Consider the following 19,401-nt stretch of genomic DNA (forward strand, 5'->3'; position numbering starts at 1 on the left):
TGTGTAACTATGTGGTGTTTAGCTCATGGTGACTCCTTTTGAAATTGTCTTCTCATTAACTTCTGAGTAGTATTCACTTTATACCACTGATATATTGATATACAGAATTGTGATCTGCTCCAAAATATAGATTGCTATGAAAAAGACTTTGATATCTCAGGCTAGTCAGAAATGACAACATGTACAGTATGTCAGCATCCGCAGTTCACTCAAAGCTTCCACTGAAGTTTTCTGTTTTCGAAACATCGTTAACTGTTCTTGATAATGCTTGTCTTTTAGCAACCTTTAGTTTACATTGACTAGAATCTTCAGGAGGTAAACCATATATAACTCCACTGTAAAATGACGGTGTAGTTAATCCTTCACATTCACCTGTTAACTGGTCCCATTGTCTGGAGCTTTTAACACAATTTATTGCTCTTGAAACCTCAGTAAAGTTAAATGGTGTCTTTTTTAGACCTCATTTAAAACAACACGTTTAACATGTTTGTTTTGGTGTAGAGTATAACATTGAGCACAAAAAAAACAACAGTATGAAATATCTAAGAATTTAGTATATGTCTGTATAACTGAGATCATTATTAATATGACAATAGATAGAAACTAATTCTCGAAGTAGTAAAAGTGTTAGTAATACAACGACATAAATTAATAGCATCAGCAACAGATAACGTTTCTTGGTCGCAAATTAAAAGGGAAATCTTTTGAGACTCCGTAAGACTACTACAGTACATATGACTGTAATGACAAAATACATCCGCAAGATGGCGCGATTTAAACATTTTATGAAATGTCAGACTTGCAGAAAACTGAAGGAAGTAAAATATGGGACAATGGAATATGGTAGAATAAGGGCAGAGTCCCGAATGTGATCCTGAAGGTGACATTTCGTATTAAAATCGTTTTCTATCAATCAGTGCGTTTTCGCAACTGTATGCAGTGCGGAGAGCAAAATTATAATCATTCAGAAGAAATAAGCAGGTATGAATTTTGTTTTTAACTTAAATTTATCACAAATACTCAAACTATACATTGCATAAATCTAGGATTAATAGTTCGTATGATCCGTCATGTTCTGTAATTAATACATTTTTATTTGACAAGATATACCAAAAACACTTAAAAACGCTAGGAAAACTGCTAAATCATTGCAAAAGTTGCAGAGTACGTAGGCCAGGATTATATTTAAATTTGATAAAGAAATAGATTGAAATATATATGAGTGATCCTTCTACATTTATGCGGAACATCTGCACGCTTCCCCTCCAAATACAAAACACAGCTGACAGAAAAGACAGATTCGTTTCATTTTTACAGGGTGAGTACAGGTACATTTTACCATAGCTGATGAGGCTCTCCGTTCATCTGTGGAAATATTTTGCGAGAATCCGGAAAACCTTCACCGAGAGCATTACATTGATTCAAAACACATCAGTACAAGAGCACAGAAGGATGCTCACTGGTGGTGGATGTACAATATGTTAACCACTGGACAACCATCGAATCAGCCCGATCTACATCTACGCCTTAACCATCGGTCTGTCTGACTGCCTGCGCGCCCACATTTATCAGACTCTTAAAAACGATTACATATTAAGATAAGCATCTCTTACACACTGTGGGTACTTTTCATTTTAAGAAACGGGCAAATCCGAAAAAGAATCCAGCGAAGTTTTTGTTTAGTATTATAGCGTTAAAGGAGGTGAAATAAGTATTCTTTTAAATACATTTGTTTGATATGGATTTTCACATCTATACTTGTGTTGGGAAACCCTGCCAGTGCCCTGGCAAGACAGAGTGTTTTTTTTTGTATTTCTCAATTTAAATTATACTTCAATACTCGTCTCTCTAAAACGTCTCATACTCGTCTTTCAGTTTAATTGTTTAGCCTACCTTGGCCACTTGTGTTGAAAATGATATACAAACATTTAGCTTCAAGAGCCTTTAAAGGGGCTTTAGTCATAATGTACATTTTTTTCCGGGTAAAATAAGATGAACAGATGGGGCTTTTAGAGGACTTGAACGGCGCACTGTATATGTTAGATATTTCTCCCCGCGGTGCTTTCCTATACAGTCCCTGGTTTAGATAGCGCTCGGGGTTTGAAAGGCGGACGACCAGAAGACTCTCCTTGAATGTCAATGTAAACACGTGGTAAAGGCGGCATTGATAGAAGAAAATGACGTGTTTTTGCATAACTAGAGGTCCTCACGAAAGAATATCAGGTCCACATTTAAACACGAGTGCCCCCCACCTCCCCGACCCCCTCCCCAAAAAGGCAACGTATTGAAATGTCGATCAAGACTGTCCGGACGGAAAATTCCCAGGTGGCTGATATCAGTCGTGGGCAATACTGTGTGTCTTTTAGATGAAGCCGACTTTGTGAGCTGGCACATCTGAGCCTCCGAGGGACAGCCTGCTAGAAGAAGCTATAGTCGTGAACCTCGTGTTTTTATCTTGTACTGTGCACAGGTGAAAGACGGGGTATGGAAATGGGGAACATAGCGGTACAAAATATGCCATAACAAACATACAAAACATACAAAATAATACTGAGCGTGATTGCGAACATATGGGCCTATTATAAAATGTAAGAAGCTTTACAGTAACCAAGTTTACTTAATTTACAAAATACAAATCCGCGGTTATTATTTATATGTTTACAGTATATGGGTCTATAGGAAAAATGATATGGTGGACGTGGCGCCCTTACATCCAAATATTAAAACGTAGCCGATCAAATTCGACTTTGATCTTGGCTACTTCCTAAATAAACCGGTTTAACTTCCCTCATATAATTTGAACCCTAATATTACGAACTGAAACTATGCTAACGTACGAAACGAACAAAACAGCTCAATTAAATGCAAATGTTAAAGAGTTTTCAGTGGTTCCCTAATGTGCAATTTGCCGATATAGTCACAGGCCCGGGCCTTTGGATACGAATGTAAATTCCAAATGCAGTGGTTAACTCGATATAAAAAGTTGACTGAATAGCTTGTAATATTTTTGGTGTTGCGCGTCGATTTCAAATATTGCCTTTGGATTAAAAAAATATTACCTTTGAACCAATGTATACAATTTAACCTTGTTAACCAGTATTGTTTTTATGTGTCTCCAGTCGGTGACAGAACATTAACTTCTATAAGTTAAACTAACTATATTTAAAAAATCATTTAGAAGCACATGAAATTTTTGTGGCGACAACAGCGGTTCAGAAAGCAACGGTCTCTAAGTGAGGTGAGAACCCATTTCTTCAAACCGCAAATGAGCTCGCCATCGTGTTTACTTTGGTGGGAACCAGCTAGTTTACGCTTTAGATCCTTATTTATTCTTATTTTGTATTTCACTGTATATCGTGAAGCAACCAATTTGATACGGGTATAATTTTCTTAAAGCTTAATGCAAGTGACTTCCACACAATTATTTAAAATATTAAATTTATTGAAATACTTTACATCAGGAATATTTTGGCAGACTTGGAGGGTAAGATATACAATAAGTGCAAAATATGTCCACAATAATATTTTTAAAAAGCTTTGTGTAGGCCTAAGTGTATATTTTTATACCTTCGAATATAGTTCACGTAACAAATCTTTGGCACAAAACATAACTTTGAAATTAAACATGATATACATCGAAAACTTCTTTAAAAGAAGCATACACATTTTCGTCAACAGCATCAATAAAATAAGAAGTACTGTAACGTGAAGTGGTCCGTTGACGAAGAGCGTTGTAAGTTTTTACTTTCCCTTGTTTTTTAAATGGCTTTGTAGTGCTTCGTTTTTGCCGGTTAGACTAAACCGTGCAAGATTTTATTCGCATTCTTTCCAAAATGTCACTGTGTAAAGTTTGCACGCATTAACGCTCATATTAATTCAAAACATCTATAGGCTTTAATGTAGAAAGCCAAAGTTTAAATGTATTTTCAGAATAAAGCCTTACTCCTCAAGTGTACTAAGCGTAATTAAAGCCATTCTGCTTTCACCTGAACATAGGGCTCCGACCGGAATTCGTTTTCCTCAGCTTTCATTCAAAAGCGTGGGTGTGAAGACGTGACTATTGTCAAATGGAGGAAGTCTTAAACTATAATACACCTTCCGTGCCCACGAAACCACACTGAGGAACTTTCCGCAGATGGACAATGAAGCGGGGTGGGTCAGAGAACGGAATGCCATTATCACCAACGTCTCTTTTTCACATGACACAAGGTTTGATGTCCTGACAGACGGTTTGATGGTGGTGGTGGTGATGATGGTGGTGGTAGTAAGATCCACTGGCCGATGGGTGGAATGAGGAGATCCCGTTAAAGTTCAAAACAAAATCCTTCCTGTCGCACACCGGCGAAGAATGGGTTTGGTATCGAGGTATTCCCACTGCAGATACAAATGGAAGAGGTGTTACAATAGCAGCACAATTAAGATAATGGCCAGTTCTGAAGCGCATGTCTTTGAAAGCCTTTTTTTTTGCTTTCCTAGATTTTCTCAAATCACTAAGTTCACTTCCAAAAGAGGAAAATGCAGCCTTGTGTAGGGTGTTTTGAAAATAAAGCATAGCTAGAAATTACTCTGATGCTTGTTATTTATTGAGTGTTTTTTATTGATGAATGTGACATCCATTATTTGAAATAGCATTGTAAGAAGACGCTGTGGATTCCCTCATTAGTTCTTACGGGACTGCATAAAATGCTGGACAAAGCGAAGAAAAAACAGTCATTTTTATCATAACTAGAGAAAACAAGGAGTCGTGGCTTAATTTGTACGTGCTGTGTTTTTTTTTTCTGAACGGTCAAATTAACTGTGAATTTCTTTAAAAGTTAATGACCTGAAGTGAAATGTAGAAATGTTTTTTTTTTAAGAACTAGTGTAGGCGCTCTAGTGCGCGGTCTTCTCTGAGAAATTACTGACAAAATATAAAAGGGCTTTAGTGCTTGTTGCTGTTTTTATCATGATAAACACAGCAGCATGACATTATCAGATAATAGAAACGTGCAACACAGGTCTCTGATGTGTTGTTATTCATTCTTAAGTAACTTAGGGAAAGATTAAAAAAACTGACGTTCGGCGTTTTATTGTGGACTTGACGGCTAAAACCATAACACTCAGAGCCGCAGCTTTCTGCGATGTCCAGCGGATAACCCGAAGTACTATCTTTAAACTTGAATTGCGTATTTTTGGAAAACACGAAACCAACGCTGTAAAACGCCGTTGTTTATTATTTTGAGTGTATTTCCATTTACCCCGTCGGGGCTAAGTAAATATTGTATAGGTAATGTCAACAGCAAAGTGGAGGAAACAGATTGAGAATCGGATCCGCTGCTTCCATCTCTGTGTTCACATACAGTATGGATCTTTCTCGTATTCGTTTCATGTATACTAACAAGCTCACTTTTCCATAGTCTATTCATGTTGCAAATTTAACTGGGTAGAACAAAAATATGATACTTAAATTCAGGCCTTCTGGTTAAGTGGTTACTTTATGAAGCATACTACAGCTTCTTTTCGAGCAGAATGTACAGCCCAGAGAGGGTTGCTATCTTGCCTCACGCTTTAGGATTTAGAAAACATCATCTTGAATTCGGAGCGAATGACAAGTTATTATTCCGCCGCAAAACGTTCTTGTACAGCTAGCTAATCGTTAGAGATTGTTGCCGTTCACATAGCTTTTAACAAGGCCCAACTGTCCCGTGGGCTTGTAGCGCCTGAGATCCTTCCCAGTGTGGTCTTGCTCAGACCGTCTTTGTTTAGTTAACCTCGTCGACCTGTGTTTTAAAAGGATGTTTGGAAAGTCATGCCGAAAAGATCTTTTATATACACATCGTGCATACATTAATGAAAAGAATGTAGCAATGTAGCCTGATGAAAAGAGTCATCAAGAACGTTTCCTGTAAATTCATACATTCAAAGGCAGTAGATTTAAGAGATTAAAATAAAAACTTGACTGTTGGTGGGAGAAAAGACAACGCACTCATCGCTGGCTATTCAAATCTTTAAAATAGAGGAGGCGTTTCCTTATAACGTCTTCTGAAAAAAAATGTTATGTGCAATTTACTCAGCAGAACTACAAGGTCAATTGGCCACCAAGAAAATTAAATCAAGCAAATCAATCAGTCGACAAATAACATCTTGATGGCGCATTGAAATGCTCTCTATTAATTGATGCATTTAATGTATTGGTTCTGGCATTACGGTTCATTGTCATCTAACATATTCCAGCACCATCATATTAATAATTGTACATTTGTATAATAAGAACTAATTTCTTAATATTCAGGACCATTTCACTATCTTTGCTGGAAAAACTAAAAAGCGAGAAGCCTGGATTTTAGGAGCGAATTCATACTGAGATTTTAATTTAACTCAGATTTGCCTTGCCAAAGGCTTCCTGTCAAATCTGTCCGTTAGCTGGAAACTTTTTGTGAACGTGTAAACGTATTAGAATGAGCAAATCCATTTTAATCACTCTGGTTAGATAAAAAAGGACCAGAATCGCATTGGTACAGGAAGACTCAAGCCGTTATAACAGTTAAAACGTGTCTGGACTTTACGGTTTATATCCGAGGAAAATGTTCAGCATAAAAAGAGGGGCTTTACCTGAAATGTCAGCCGCTTCCCTGGCGTTTTGATGAAGATAGCTTTGTTCCAGGGAGTAGGAAGACATGCTTGAATGTAAACTGGAAGACGTCGGGTTGCTGGAAGCCAGGGTTTGCTGCTTAATGTACGGCGAGCCCCCCTGCGAAGCCCAGTGTGTAGACGTACTCGCGTAGGGCGAGTGGCACTCCAGGGCACTGGCCATCGCGGGTGAGGAGGGCACGGGGCTGCTGCTGTTTTCGGGGCCGTAGTCTCCGTTAGCCGTCACTGGGCAGCTCGCCATGTACGTGGACCCGGGGCTGGGAGACATATGGGTGACATGATGTCCGCCGCCGAGCCCCTCGTAGCTCCCGGCCATGGAATTAGTCATCATGTCTAGGTTGTAGCTGTTGGTGTGGCATGCCAGGGAGGCCGAGGGCGCTTGGAAATCGAAGCTCTGTGGCAGTATCGAAGCGCCAAACCCGATGCCGTTCATCATCCGGTACATGGGCTTTAAAGCTTGGCACTTTCTCCGGAATCCCCTGGGTCGGCGCCGAAAGGAGCCCTCCTCGAACATGAACTCGCTCGCTGGATCGATGGTCCAGTAGTGCCCTTTGCCGGGCCGGCCCAGGCCCTTGGGCAGTTTGATGAAGCACTCGTTCAACGACAGGTTGTGACGGACGGAGTTCTTCCAGCCCTGGTAGGATCCTCGGAAGAAGGGGAACCGCGCCTGGAGGAACTGGTAGATCTCGCTGAGCGTTAGCCGCTTAGTGGGCGAGCTCTGGATCGCCATCACGATGAGGGCGATGTACGAGTACGGGGGCTTCTCGGGGCGCCTGAGTCCCGAGCTGGCTTTTTTACCTTTGGAAGAGGCTGTCGCGCTGTCCACGGCGGACTGTGTGCTCATGAGGGCGGAATGCAGGACGCCCGAGGCCGGGCTCGATCTTAAAGGCGGCGGCGGATCCAGTTGCTGCTGTGGAGTTTCAGTCGTCATTTCTACCGCTAGACTAAACGGCTCTGGAAAGCAACACGAGAAAATGTCGAGTTAACGGAGAGCGGAAAAAAAAAAAACCCCAGCAACAACAACAGCAGCAGAGCGACTCTTTTATGACGGTCCCTTCAGAAGATATGCCTTATTGATCTCCACTTGACCGCTGGGACATGTCTTCCGCTGAAAAGGAAGATAAAATGAAATATCTCCCCCGAAGTCCGACGCCGTGGGAAAAAAAAAAGATTTTAGCTACGAGCCGTAAAGGCTCGAAAGAGAGAGCTCGATTCAAGTTTAAAGTAGAGTTTCCAAGACTTTACTGATTAATAGCTGGGCTGCAGAGTGATTCTCTGTGCGCTGCCCTAGTTTAGTCCGTAATAGCAGTTCTGTGTCGCCGGGACTGAAGCACGTCTCCCCACCTGGTGGCCATCACTCTCCTTAATCCTTTAAGAAGAGGAAACGCAGAGCTCCTCCACTTTTTGCGTAAGTCTGCTCAGCCAAACAAAACGCGACCACCTATCAATTTGAAAATCTTGCCTTTAAACCCCCCCCTCCAAATCCCTCCAAGAAATCAGCAGCGGCTAGCGACCACCTCCCTCCCCTCTCTGGCTCTTGTCCAGTGATCATCTGAGCAGGAGGTGCTGCCGCACCACCAGGGCCCTTTACGAGCTGACATCCCTAATACACGCAATTACACCATTTATCAAACCTCCTTCAGACGTTCCAATCAACACAGCCACTCGCCAAAAGCCGAAGGTAAAGCTCGCAAATTCTTACCGCTTGCATGCTGCGCAGCCTTTCGCCGTGAGATTTAGCTTGAGATGACATTACATACATCTCCAGAACCTTACAGCAGGCATTGCTATTAGTGGTTTGAGACCGTGTCCGTCTCCAAAAAGTGTACTTTTAGGCTAGGCTAAGCGAAGCGCAAGACAGAGCGCGCACACTTTCTTTGGCGTTGAACGTGTAGGGCATCATTTGGTTGTGAACTGTAAGGGAGCACTGCTGGGGTTTGGAGTCGGCATACTCCGCCCTAATACGAGCCACCCAAGAACAGTACCGAGGAGTTCGGATCCGTAAGCAACTTGGTTCTGTTCACCAGAGCGGAGCCCGGAGGAGCGGAGTCGGTGAAGGGCGCTCTTTGCCGAGTGTGTATACATATGCATGTTGGGGGTTGTTCTGGGTAAATGGCTCTGACATGAGTGGAAGCAGGCTTTTTCCATCAACTGCTGCCTGGATACCACACACAGAGCCCAAGTGTCAGCTTACTGCCCCGAGCCTGGCTCTTATCCCCTGAGCTCCACATTAATTAGAGAAAGAAAACCGAAATTAACCGAGCAGGCGTCGACAGCTTCCTCCTCAGTGTAGACACAGCATAAATAGAGTTTAAGCGAACAAGCATATGGAATAATAATAATAATAATAATAATAATAATAATAATAATAATAATACGTTGTTCAAGCTAAATCAATTTGATACCCAAGACAGGATTCAATTGAGTCGATTAACTGGACTCACGCTAATTTTAAACTTGATTGCTTATTTGTACCGTTATAACGTACACCACAACGGGATCGGTCTGGCGGTTTCTAGACAAATACACAGCGAGACAGAAAAGCTGATGAACAGTTCACGTTTTAGCTAGATCGATGATTCAGGGGGTCATTTCGAGGTTCACAACTTGAAAACAAATACACGACAAATCATAAATCTAAAAACCTACAACATTTTAGGGAGCTGTTTTTGTCAGATCGCATACACTGAAAATCGAGTTATTTGACAATTGCTCCGTTTTTTTTTTATTTTGTGCAGTGAGCTTTGTCTTGTTATTGGAGCTTCCGGTTAAATTAGTTGTTTTTTTTTAAGAAAAATGAGCTGTAAAAGGTGTTTAAGACCAAGATGACTGTATGAAAAAGTATTGTTGTGTAAAACGGATTTAAACGAAAATGACGACGGTAATTGCATTTCACAGATAATTAGATTTTACCACACTTCTTTATGAAGCTTAATTTACTAAGCTTAGGGATTTCTAAAATTTTGCCAAAATCCTGTTTATTGGTTAGCTTAGCGTTAGCTACATCACATACTGCAGAACTATGAAACTGATTTAAATATTTCTTAAAATACACTATTGTTCTGTTTCTGCGGCTCAGCGTAAAATGTATAAATCGAGTTTGTCTCCAGTTTTCCCTTCAGAAGCGGAACTTTCAACTGATAATATCTGATTTTAGTAATAGTCAGACAAAACATAAACAATATGGGGTTTGACCGGTGACCTTGGACCCGCGTATATGTTCAGAACTGTTATTCCAAAGTGGAACAAACACACCTAAAGGGTCTGTTTGAAAGAGTCTGGGCTTAAAACAGCAAGAAATATAGGCGAGCTGTACCAGCTACTGACAGTCCGAGCTGTTGTTGACTGATGGTCAGTAAAATAGCTATAGTAATAACAGTAATAATGGTCATAATGACCACCCAAGCATCTTAATAGTCTGTGACGTAAGAAAACACTCGACCCAAATAAAGTTTGGGAAAGACGAGTAGGCTACGATACTGCCATTAAATGTTGGTGCTGTCGCAACAGTTTATTATTATTATTATTATTATTATTATTATTTTATTATTATTATTGGTGAATCAGGAAATAATGTTCGACTATACTAAATGCTTCAAGAAAACACAATAATTATGAATTCGGGGATTCCTTCTCCATTGGGCTCAAAAAGCTTCCGAAGCGCAGCAGTCTTCAAGAAATATCCAGTACGGCAGAATGTGCTATATGAAGGTGAAGAAATGGAACAATACAATCACGCAGTTCACCTTTGGAATACATATTTTAAACATATGCAGCGCTTTTTAGATTCATCTTGGTGAAAGCCTGCATAACTTTGTGTGCGTGGTCTTGTAATCAAAAACCTGAAGGCAGTGGTTAACACGATTTAAACGAGTTAAGAAACATGACGGAATAGAAAGTATTCTGTAAAACACGCTAGATGTTTTCTAGCATTATAATCTTATGAAAGGCGACCATAACTCCCTTTTTTCCAGTATGTTAATTTGATGGAGATATTTTAAAACAAAAAAACAAACAGGGTTGGGACCTTTAACCCTACTTATCGACATGCTTTTACACTTTAAAAGAAGATGGGTGTACAGATTAATCCATTCTCTAGCACAACAAAAAGAACTCTGAAGTAGTCTCCGCAGAATTTCCTCTAATTATCCTGTAGGTTTCAGGATACTTCGACTTCAAAAAAGGAACTTCAGTCTGCTCCAGAATAATGCTTTGAAGGCATTAAACTGGTCTCTCAGAATGTTCTTCTATCGTTCGTGTTATTATAGTTTATGATTTATACTTATGATGACTTGTGTGGTACTCTTTTCCCCGTGCCATTTTAAAATGAGCACCCTTGCAGTCGTCACTACGACCTAAAAACTGCGCTCACAAAAGATAGCCCATATATGGTAGCCTTATCCGGTGTTTGTCAGGTGCGAAAAATAAGAAATGAATTGCCTCATTTCCCTTACATAGTGTTTTAAAAATACTCTTTATTTGAATGTTATTGGTGTGATATGTCTTAATGAACCTGTTATTATATATTTTATGCTCTAAAATATGTTTTTTAATTTTTTTAAAAAGACATGAATTGTTAACAAACGACACCGGAAATTTGTCTCAGAACCTTTCCTGCCGGCTATTTTATTTTTGCATTGTTTCTAATGCACAATGTATGCTCACCATAACTTGAGCGGCAATCACTCCTGTATCAAAGCTCAAGACTACTTTTCTTCGTCTTTCCGTCTTCTGTAGTTACTTCTGCTGCAGCTCTCCGAAACACAAAGAAGCGAGTACGCAAACGACAGAGTCTGAAACCCTCTTTATGAAAACAAATGAATCCGTCTTTTTATTTCATTTCAGCGGTTTGGAAACGCTGACGTTGTTTCCCTAGTGTTTAGAATCGCGCTATAAACACTGCGTTTTTTTAAATAAAAGAATGATTAGCCAAAGCAATTCGGAGATTTCTTACTGAACTACTGCGTGAAACTTCATTGACCCTTGGTATTGAGGAGTGCCCACTATTGCAAGCATTCAAGTGCAGACAGACATTTGGCTTAACTGCGGCTTACGTCGAGGTTTTGTGTGGAGCTGACTACAATTAAAATAAATAAAGTAGATTTAATCCAGTGTTTTAAATATTTCCATCTGTTCCATTATAGCTTAAAATATATGTAGTTTAATAAATGCCTGAAGGAAAGCACTATATAAACAGAGTGTGACAACCACAGAATCGTTCATATCTTCAATGTTAATAGAACTTAGAAAGGGACATGTGTCTCTATCAACAAACAACACGAAAATTTCGAGTGTGGATCTGAAAAAGGACAAGCAGGAGTTAATCCCATGATGGGTAGCACAAAGAAGAAAAAACACGACGTTTCGGACTGGGGTCCTGCCTCAGGTGGTTTCACGCTGGATTCCAGACTAAAACATAGAAAGAGAGAAAAAACTTTCTTCAGGAGGCTTCACGCATAAATCCCCACAAGCGAAACGTTGGGTTTTCCTCCGTTTCTTTCAGCTTTTCGGCATGGAATTTACCCCTACGTTCTCAATATCACGATTTGTTTTTCGAAAAGTTACAGTAGTATGTGTTACCGCGGCACTTTAATAAAATACAGTACATTCTCCTGCTGAGTAATACCTGGGAAATCGTGCTGTCCGAGCTTGAACACACTATTGTTTAAGGCAAAATGTTATTGGAAAATTAAGAATCTTATGGACTATGAAACGTATTTTTCTATGTTTTTAAGTAAAACGTCAAGCTTTTTTATTAGTACAAGCATAACAAATATATATTTACATTTTCAGTGTACCATGTTAAATACAGTTTTATAGTCCTTTTTAAGAATACATATTCCTATGTGAACGAATCGATGACTGATTGCTCTTGTCAGTTTTTAACTATCAGTATTCAGCTTGTAGTAGTAAGGGTGATGGTACCGATGGAGGGATGACAGCATGTTTAATTACTGAATGTTTCTGTTGAAAACGTGCCCTATGACAATTGTTAGGGGTCAATCAAAAAAATCACCGAAAACCGTGGACAGAGTAAACTCTTGTTTTGACCATAATTAATAAGAAGCTTGAATGAAATCTCCCATTTTAACCAACAAACCCAAACACCTATTCCAGTTATATTTTCTTTAACGATGCGATTAACTGGATTTTTCTCTTTCGGCAGAAACGTGTAGCCTCAAATTCATCCTTATGGTGAATGGTTTCTAATAGCCGTCGGAGATGGGATTAAAATGTAAATTTCAAATGCATTCGTTTTAAAAAGTTGTGAGTTGTACGTAAGGCAGTTGTAAATGCCAGTTCAAAGTAACAATTACCCTTTCAGGATTTCATAACCTAGAAAGTTACTTTTTTTAAATAGAGCCTTTGAATCATTTATTATTCAATTATGAGATCAGACAACTATCTTATATACTCTAGATCCTAGGCCTTTCGTGCATTTGCCTAGAACTTCAATTTTTGTGGTCTAACAGATGAAAACAGTTGAAATTGAAAGCGATTTGTGACTCTTTTCTTCCGTTTTTGTAATAATCTGTGAAACCTTCCTTCATAACTTGTTTGACAAAAAATAATCAAGGGTGTTTTACAGGCGAATCCCGTGTACTTATCTTTCTCTTCTGGCTATTTAACCACAGTTTGAAAAGATTAAATAAACAATACTAACTTTAATATTTCACATTTTAAATGAGGGATTATTTGCATGAGGAAAAGGACTGACCAGTGGGGAATACGTTTCCACGTGATTATTTTTTGCAAGAAGATTTAATCCTTAAGAATAAAAAAAAATATATTTTTGAACGGTTTTACTAAAAACAAACATCTACGATAGAAGGACAAAAAAACGAGTGTTTACATTGACTCTATCGCTGTTAAAGAAAGAAGCGCCCTATTAACTGTCCGAATTTAACGTTATTAATTTAATATGATTATCAATGATATTAAATAGCAGTGGTGAAGCTAGTTTTGAGTTTCTAGTGTGGTTCTTTCCTTTAATTTTTAAAGTATAAAAATGGTTGTTAACCACAAAACAACCGCTCTGACTTTTATGTTTAAATTTTCAAATATTGTTGAAAGATATCGGATATTGCGTTTCAAGGTGTCATATTCGTCATTCATACAGCTTACCTGTAGGTCGCAGCATTGGCCTTAAAATAGCTGTAAATTCACTCCACCTTTTACCTAGGGATGTTGTAAATAACATCTCACAGACCCGTTCAAGTAGCTGGAAACTTGTGGCGATAAGTACGCTCTGATTAAAATTCAGTTTTCTCATATAATGTTTCCAGGGTGAAGAGTTAAGTTTTGTTCTGAAGAACAGCTTCACTGATAACAGCATGCAATAATTGTGCTTAAGTACAGCTCTGCTTAATAAGACGCAAACGAAGAAACTGTAGATCACCGAATGGATTCATGCAGGTTTAAAATAAGATAAGAACCTCGATTAAGAACAAATATTTAGAGATCAAGTGTAAGGAAAGCTGAAGAATGCTGACCTATTATAGTGGTTTATCTAGAGGTTGACCACAGTTCAATTTTTAAGCCAGGTACAGGTCTACATTTAGTATTTGCTACGTTGCAGACCAGTGTTTTCTAACGTATAGGTTTATTTAGCCGGATTGTATTATTGTGTATTGCCAAGTATGAATTCATCATGTGTTTAAAGGGACCTTAAAGCTCAGTTTTACGAAATAAATGAGTACATATGCCGCGAATATCTTCTGTGTTTCCTCATTCATCATTTGGGATTTAGACAAAGCAATCGGTTCCATTGCCTTTATTAAATTATACTGACGAAAAAAAAAAGCGTTTATATAATCCTTAAAAAAAACACCTACATGCTTAGGCACATTCGAATCAAGAATTCGATAACAGGGCTGCGAAAGCCAAAATAAATAGATGATGGGAAAAAAACAATGTCTCCCGGTAGCCCCTGGTCTCAGCACAATTAAAAGCAATGGTCAGGTTTGTTTTACATAAACCCCCGAACCGTCATCCGTGTGGGGATGCGACAATAAAGACCTCTCCTGTACCAATGGCGGCATCACTGCTAAACAGATTACGTAGTGACGACACGTGAAGGGAAGGAGTCACCGTGTGACGTTTAGGATTGAATAACGGCGCGCAAGAAAATAAAACGACACTGACCAAATATAAAGCGCATCACGAGGAGTGAGGACAATCTTTAAAATGACTCCCTTCTGAAAATGTGATAAGGCTAACTGTTTTTTTTAAAGACACTTTGTTGCGCAGTTTCTCTGGTTATAATAATTTGAATAAATAAATGCGCTTGATTTCGGAAAATCCAAAACAGGAGTCCTGCATAGTTTCGCAAGGATTAAGAACCTTAAACTCATTATTAGCCCGTTTTATAGTTATAATTTTTTTTTTCAGGATTCAAATTCAGAGTTTTTTTTGTATAAAAGATACTATCATTCTCAGACCTAATCAAATATATCGGAGGAGAGGTTTACCTGACCAGTAGATTTATTTTTAACTTATAGTGAAGGGGGATCTTTTTTGCAGCTAAATTACTGTATATTTCAACTATACAAATGATTTAAAGATAAAATACGAACTTATTATTTTAATGTTGAAAGATAAACAAGATCCGCAGTTTACATTAGCCAACCTGTCTCTCCTTGATACTGTTTATTTTACTGAATGTCAAGAATACCTAGCGCGCCTTATGTGCGTCTCTAATCTATCCTTTAAGGATTTACCGTAAAAATTACACATAATCACGAACCAAACCTAAACTTCATGCCAAATGTTTGGTATGTCAAGGGTAGTATTCAGTTTGGTAGAGATCACAATAAAGGCGGTTAACGAAAAAGTACGTAAAAAATGTTCAATCAAATATATTGATATTAAGATATTTTTTAGAATTGTTATACTTAGAACACCTAAGCCTGCTTATTTTATTCGAATTAGGAGAAGATTATCTACGATTATTTAAAATCCTGTTGCTTAATAGCGATAGGCAAACGGGACCGTGTTTCCTCCCGTAATTATCTTCAAAAAACAAATCTAAACCGTACTCTGCTTGTTTCGTTGAGGGTCGCGGCAACTCGGAGTCTACCCCGGACGTATGAAGGCTGGACTACGCCTTGGATTGGACTCCGACGCAGGACACACGTACGGAAACACACGTCTTTGGAAGGCGGACGTCAGAAACGCACTCAAACGCGTGGAGACCATGCAAACTCCCCACAGACAGGAGCTCCGCTCCACAATCAAAGCCGGTGCCCATGAACTATGAAACAGCTCCGGGTGAGGAAGCTCTTGTTGCTTCTGTCAAAAACGGTATATGAGTATATTAAAGAATTGAAATTATGAATAAAGAAGGGTGACTGTCATGCACTGTAGTAGTAAATAAAACAATATAGTCGGGTACTAACATATAAAGAACCTCAGGCTCTAATCAAAGTGGTTTCTTTAACTCGGTATGGTCTTGTGAGGGAAACTATGGCTCTTAATCATTAATATAATAGGAACTGCCAACACACGTTATCACAGGATACTTTCGGTGGGGGACGTCAGTATTAAATCTTTTGTTATCTTTTTTTATCTCCGTGCTCCGCCTTTGTTACGTGACTCCTGCATTATTTTTCGATCGTCCCAGGTTTCAGGACCGTGGACAGCTCGTTGTAAGAAGGCGATATCAACTCCAAATACTTTCACTAAGAGGTGTACAATCATTGCTTGGTCGCCTATGCCTGAAGCGGATTTCCTCTTGATCAAAACCACGCTGTTCTCTGGGGGCGGCTCGTATCAGCATCTCGCAAATGATCAGGTTTTGCTGCCTTCTTGCTTTACTTGCGACATAACAGAAGCGAACATCTTGCTTTTTTTCGGTTTTCTGTTTTTCTCTCGCTAATGGCCATTTCTTCAGCTCTGAGAGTTTACGCAAAAATACAGCATTTCCCTTAGATCCACGCGAGTGGAAAGACACGTTTGTTGCAAGCTAGAAAATTGTAAAGGTAACTGGATTAACACCCCTAGTTAACAAGGCATTTAGCTTCGGGTTTGGGTTTAGGACACAATGGGTACACAGTGAATGACGCTTACAGAAGCCAAGTTTTTATTCCGTGCCTCTAGAGGAAATCTGTGTTGCTGCGTGAATTATTGGATTCGTTTCACACAGATCTACACGACAAACAGGCTAGTTCGCGGTTGTATACTCCATTTTCGCGCGGGCTCACGACCGCTTATGACCTGTGAGCTCCGTGTTAACAAAACAAATACCGCATAGAAGAAAGAAAAAGTCCAAAATGTGTCTTAAAAATAGGATTACTCTGGATGAATTGATACTTTTGCATTCTTTATTTTTTTTTACTATATCTACTACAATTACTACTACCAGAACAGTCGTGACAGTAGCTTGCCTGGCTAGGACAGTCATCCATAGTAATTGTAAGTTTTGGAATGCCTCTTTCGCAGCACCTGTATTGCAGGAGCAGGAGGATATGATGAATCATGCTGTCAAGAGAAGTGTTGTCAATCTCTTGTGTAAGAGTGGCTGAAGGTTCTTGAAGAACCCTGGTGTACCAAGCTAAAACAGAGAGCTTTGCCATTTTTTAACGCAGACGTCTTAGCACAGAGCTGGAAGATTGTGCAAGCAGCTGATGTCTTTCATGGAGCTGAAGAATCACAATCAACACTTTTGTCTCCAGAGGTTCTGATACACAGGTTTTACACCAGGAAGAAGATGATACCCTGGAGTTTGCTACTGATGATCTCATTCGTATGATGAAAGACATAGGCACCTCATGTAATGCTTATGATAAACATTAAAGCAGAGAAGAAAGATCTCTTCACTGAAAAAAGTGTATCAAAATGCCAATTTTGGTGATTTGAAAATGTCTTTTTTTGTTTGTTTTTTAGTTTCAAGAAGAGTGCATTCAGTGGCTGGAGGAAGAATATAATCACATATTAAATTTTTAACACTTAATCCTTCCATTATTTTACAAATGAGACATTTTGACTTTGTAAATATGAACTAGTTTGTACAGGAATGGATTGAAAACAGGCCAACGATTTGAAAATTGTGTACCAAAGGTCAAATATAAGAAATGAATCATAATAAATTAGGAACAACAGTCTCTGCCATTGTCAGAATTACAGACTTGACACACAATTTATTTGCACTTGATGTTGGTGAATTTGAGTTTGTCCAGGAGATGTTTTCATGAGTGAGATACACGAAGAAAAGTTTAATCTCTATAAAAAGTGTTTTGAATTTTCCAGGCAGTATATTTATAAGCCTCAGATTTTAGTATGTTTTTGAGATAAGATGCAGAGATTTCTATTTACATGGTAGAACCATTATGCTGTGTGCAGTTCAAGTGAACTTTCCCCACAAAATACACATTATCATAAAATATTGTAACGCCCTTATTTAATTGTGTCATGCATAAATTTATTTTTTCTTGGTTTAGTATTTAACATCATTTGAAATACAATACATTTTCTAAAGTATAAATATTTTAATATTTTAAACCACACAGGATTGCCAATACTCTTATTTCTGCCATTATAGTCAGGTATTCCACTGCATCTTGACACCACTGAAGTGAGCGGCAAATGTGCAGTTGAAAAGCTAATATGTTGCTGTTTACTACAGCAGATGCATGATAAATTACATTGTGCAACAACGCAGTTTGTTTTGCTGCTTTTTAAAATAAATAAATGATCCGGTTTAGACAGGAAATCTGTAGTCATTAATGAATTCTTGTATTTTAAAGGGGTTTCTTCTGAAGAAAAGAAAGGACACACAGAAAGACAAATGCCTTGTAGAGTGTGGTCATGGTATAAACCCTGTAGAAATATGTGAACACAAAGGTTCAAATGGTGAGCTGAGTCACTGTGCGTTGGCAGCAAAAGGATACCGCTTTTAAACCACAAAGCCTTTTTCAGGTTCTTTATAGACTCAGTAGCTAAAAGGTTGATTTTTTTCTTTCAGCCTTTTAGCGTGGAATTTTCCTCTGCTTGTTGTGTGTGACTGGAGGTGGAAGTTGCTGAAGAAATAAATTCAGTCCCACCTAAAATAAAAGGCTGAATAAAAAGCCATACTTGAAGAAATAGAGAGCAACAATAATAAAAAAGACTAAATGTACAATAAAATATCATAACTGCCATGTGAAGTGTTAGCAATGGTAGAAAAGACATTTTTTGCATTTGTAATGGTTTATTAGAAAACCATGAATATTCAGCTTGACTGATATTAGTGTAAATGATGGAAGCACCATCTGTTACATTTTGTCCATCCCCCCCTGACTTCTTATTTTCTTTCTGAAAGGTAAAAGACTGAAAATGAAACAGTTTACCAAGTACCCCAGAGGCTGCATGGGTCATTCCTAACAACGAAAGTGCAGTTACTGAATCTCCCTCAATTGTACAGAGTTATAATTTCACCCTCATTTATATGTTTCCTGTACTCCAGCTACACAGAGAATTGCTCAAAGCTCTGTAAGCACAAAGGGAGTTCTCATGCTACAAGACCACGATTCATCTCTCAAGCTGACTATCACATACTTCAGGGCTTTGTGGGTGGTCACCAGTTCATTGTTTTTTTTCTGCTCTTCTCAATTTAAATGGTATTTCCGAGTGTAGAATCTGCACTCGTTATTGCTCTTCAGATTGTCTCGAATGGTCATCTTGGTCGGCTTTTACTTGGAGTTTAGAATTTGGTTTCACACCTCACATTAATGGCACCCTTCTGCTTGCACGAAAGTGCCAGAGCCCTTTCTTCATTGACATCCACTTCCACGT

General features: G+C 38.8%; 1 protein-coding gene and 1 long non-coding RNA gene across 2 annotated transcripts; one reads left to right on the plus strand and one right to left on the minus strand.

Moving 5' to 3' along the window:
* Window positions 1–3,424: 3,424 nt before the first annotated feature.
* On the minus strand, window positions 3,425–7,640 carry LOC148833123 (forkhead box protein F2-like). Its single transcript, XM_088918937.1, has 2 exons — window positions 6,592–7,640; window positions 3,425–4,374 (listed from the first exon to the last, which is right to left on the minus strand). The coding sequence occupies exons 1-2, from the start codon at window positions 7,559–7,561 to the stop codon at window positions 4,196–4,198; spliced, it is 1,149 nt and encodes a 382-aa protein (XP_088775063.1). The 5' UTR covers window positions 7,562–7,640; the 3' UTR covers window positions 3,425–4,195.
* A 628-nt stretch (window positions 7,641–8,268) lies between these two features.
* On the plus strand, window positions 8,269–18,340 carry LOC148833124 (uncharacterized). Its single transcript, XR_016091262.1, has 2 exons — window positions 8,269–8,311; window positions 15,687–18,340. It is a non-coding gene; the product is annotated as an uncharacterized LOC148833124 (long non-coding RNA).
* The last annotated feature ends 1,061 nt before the right edge of the window (window positions 18,341–19,401 follow it).

Source organism: Atractosteus spatula, chromosome 6, assembly GCF_055471065.1.
Source record: "Atractosteus spatula isolate fAtrSpa1 chromosome 6, fAtrSpa1.hap1, whole genome shotgun sequence".
In the NCBI taxonomy this organism is placed as follows: domain Eukaryota; kingdom Metazoa; phylum Chordata; class Actinopteri; order Semionotiformes; family Lepisosteidae; genus Atractosteus; species Atractosteus spatula.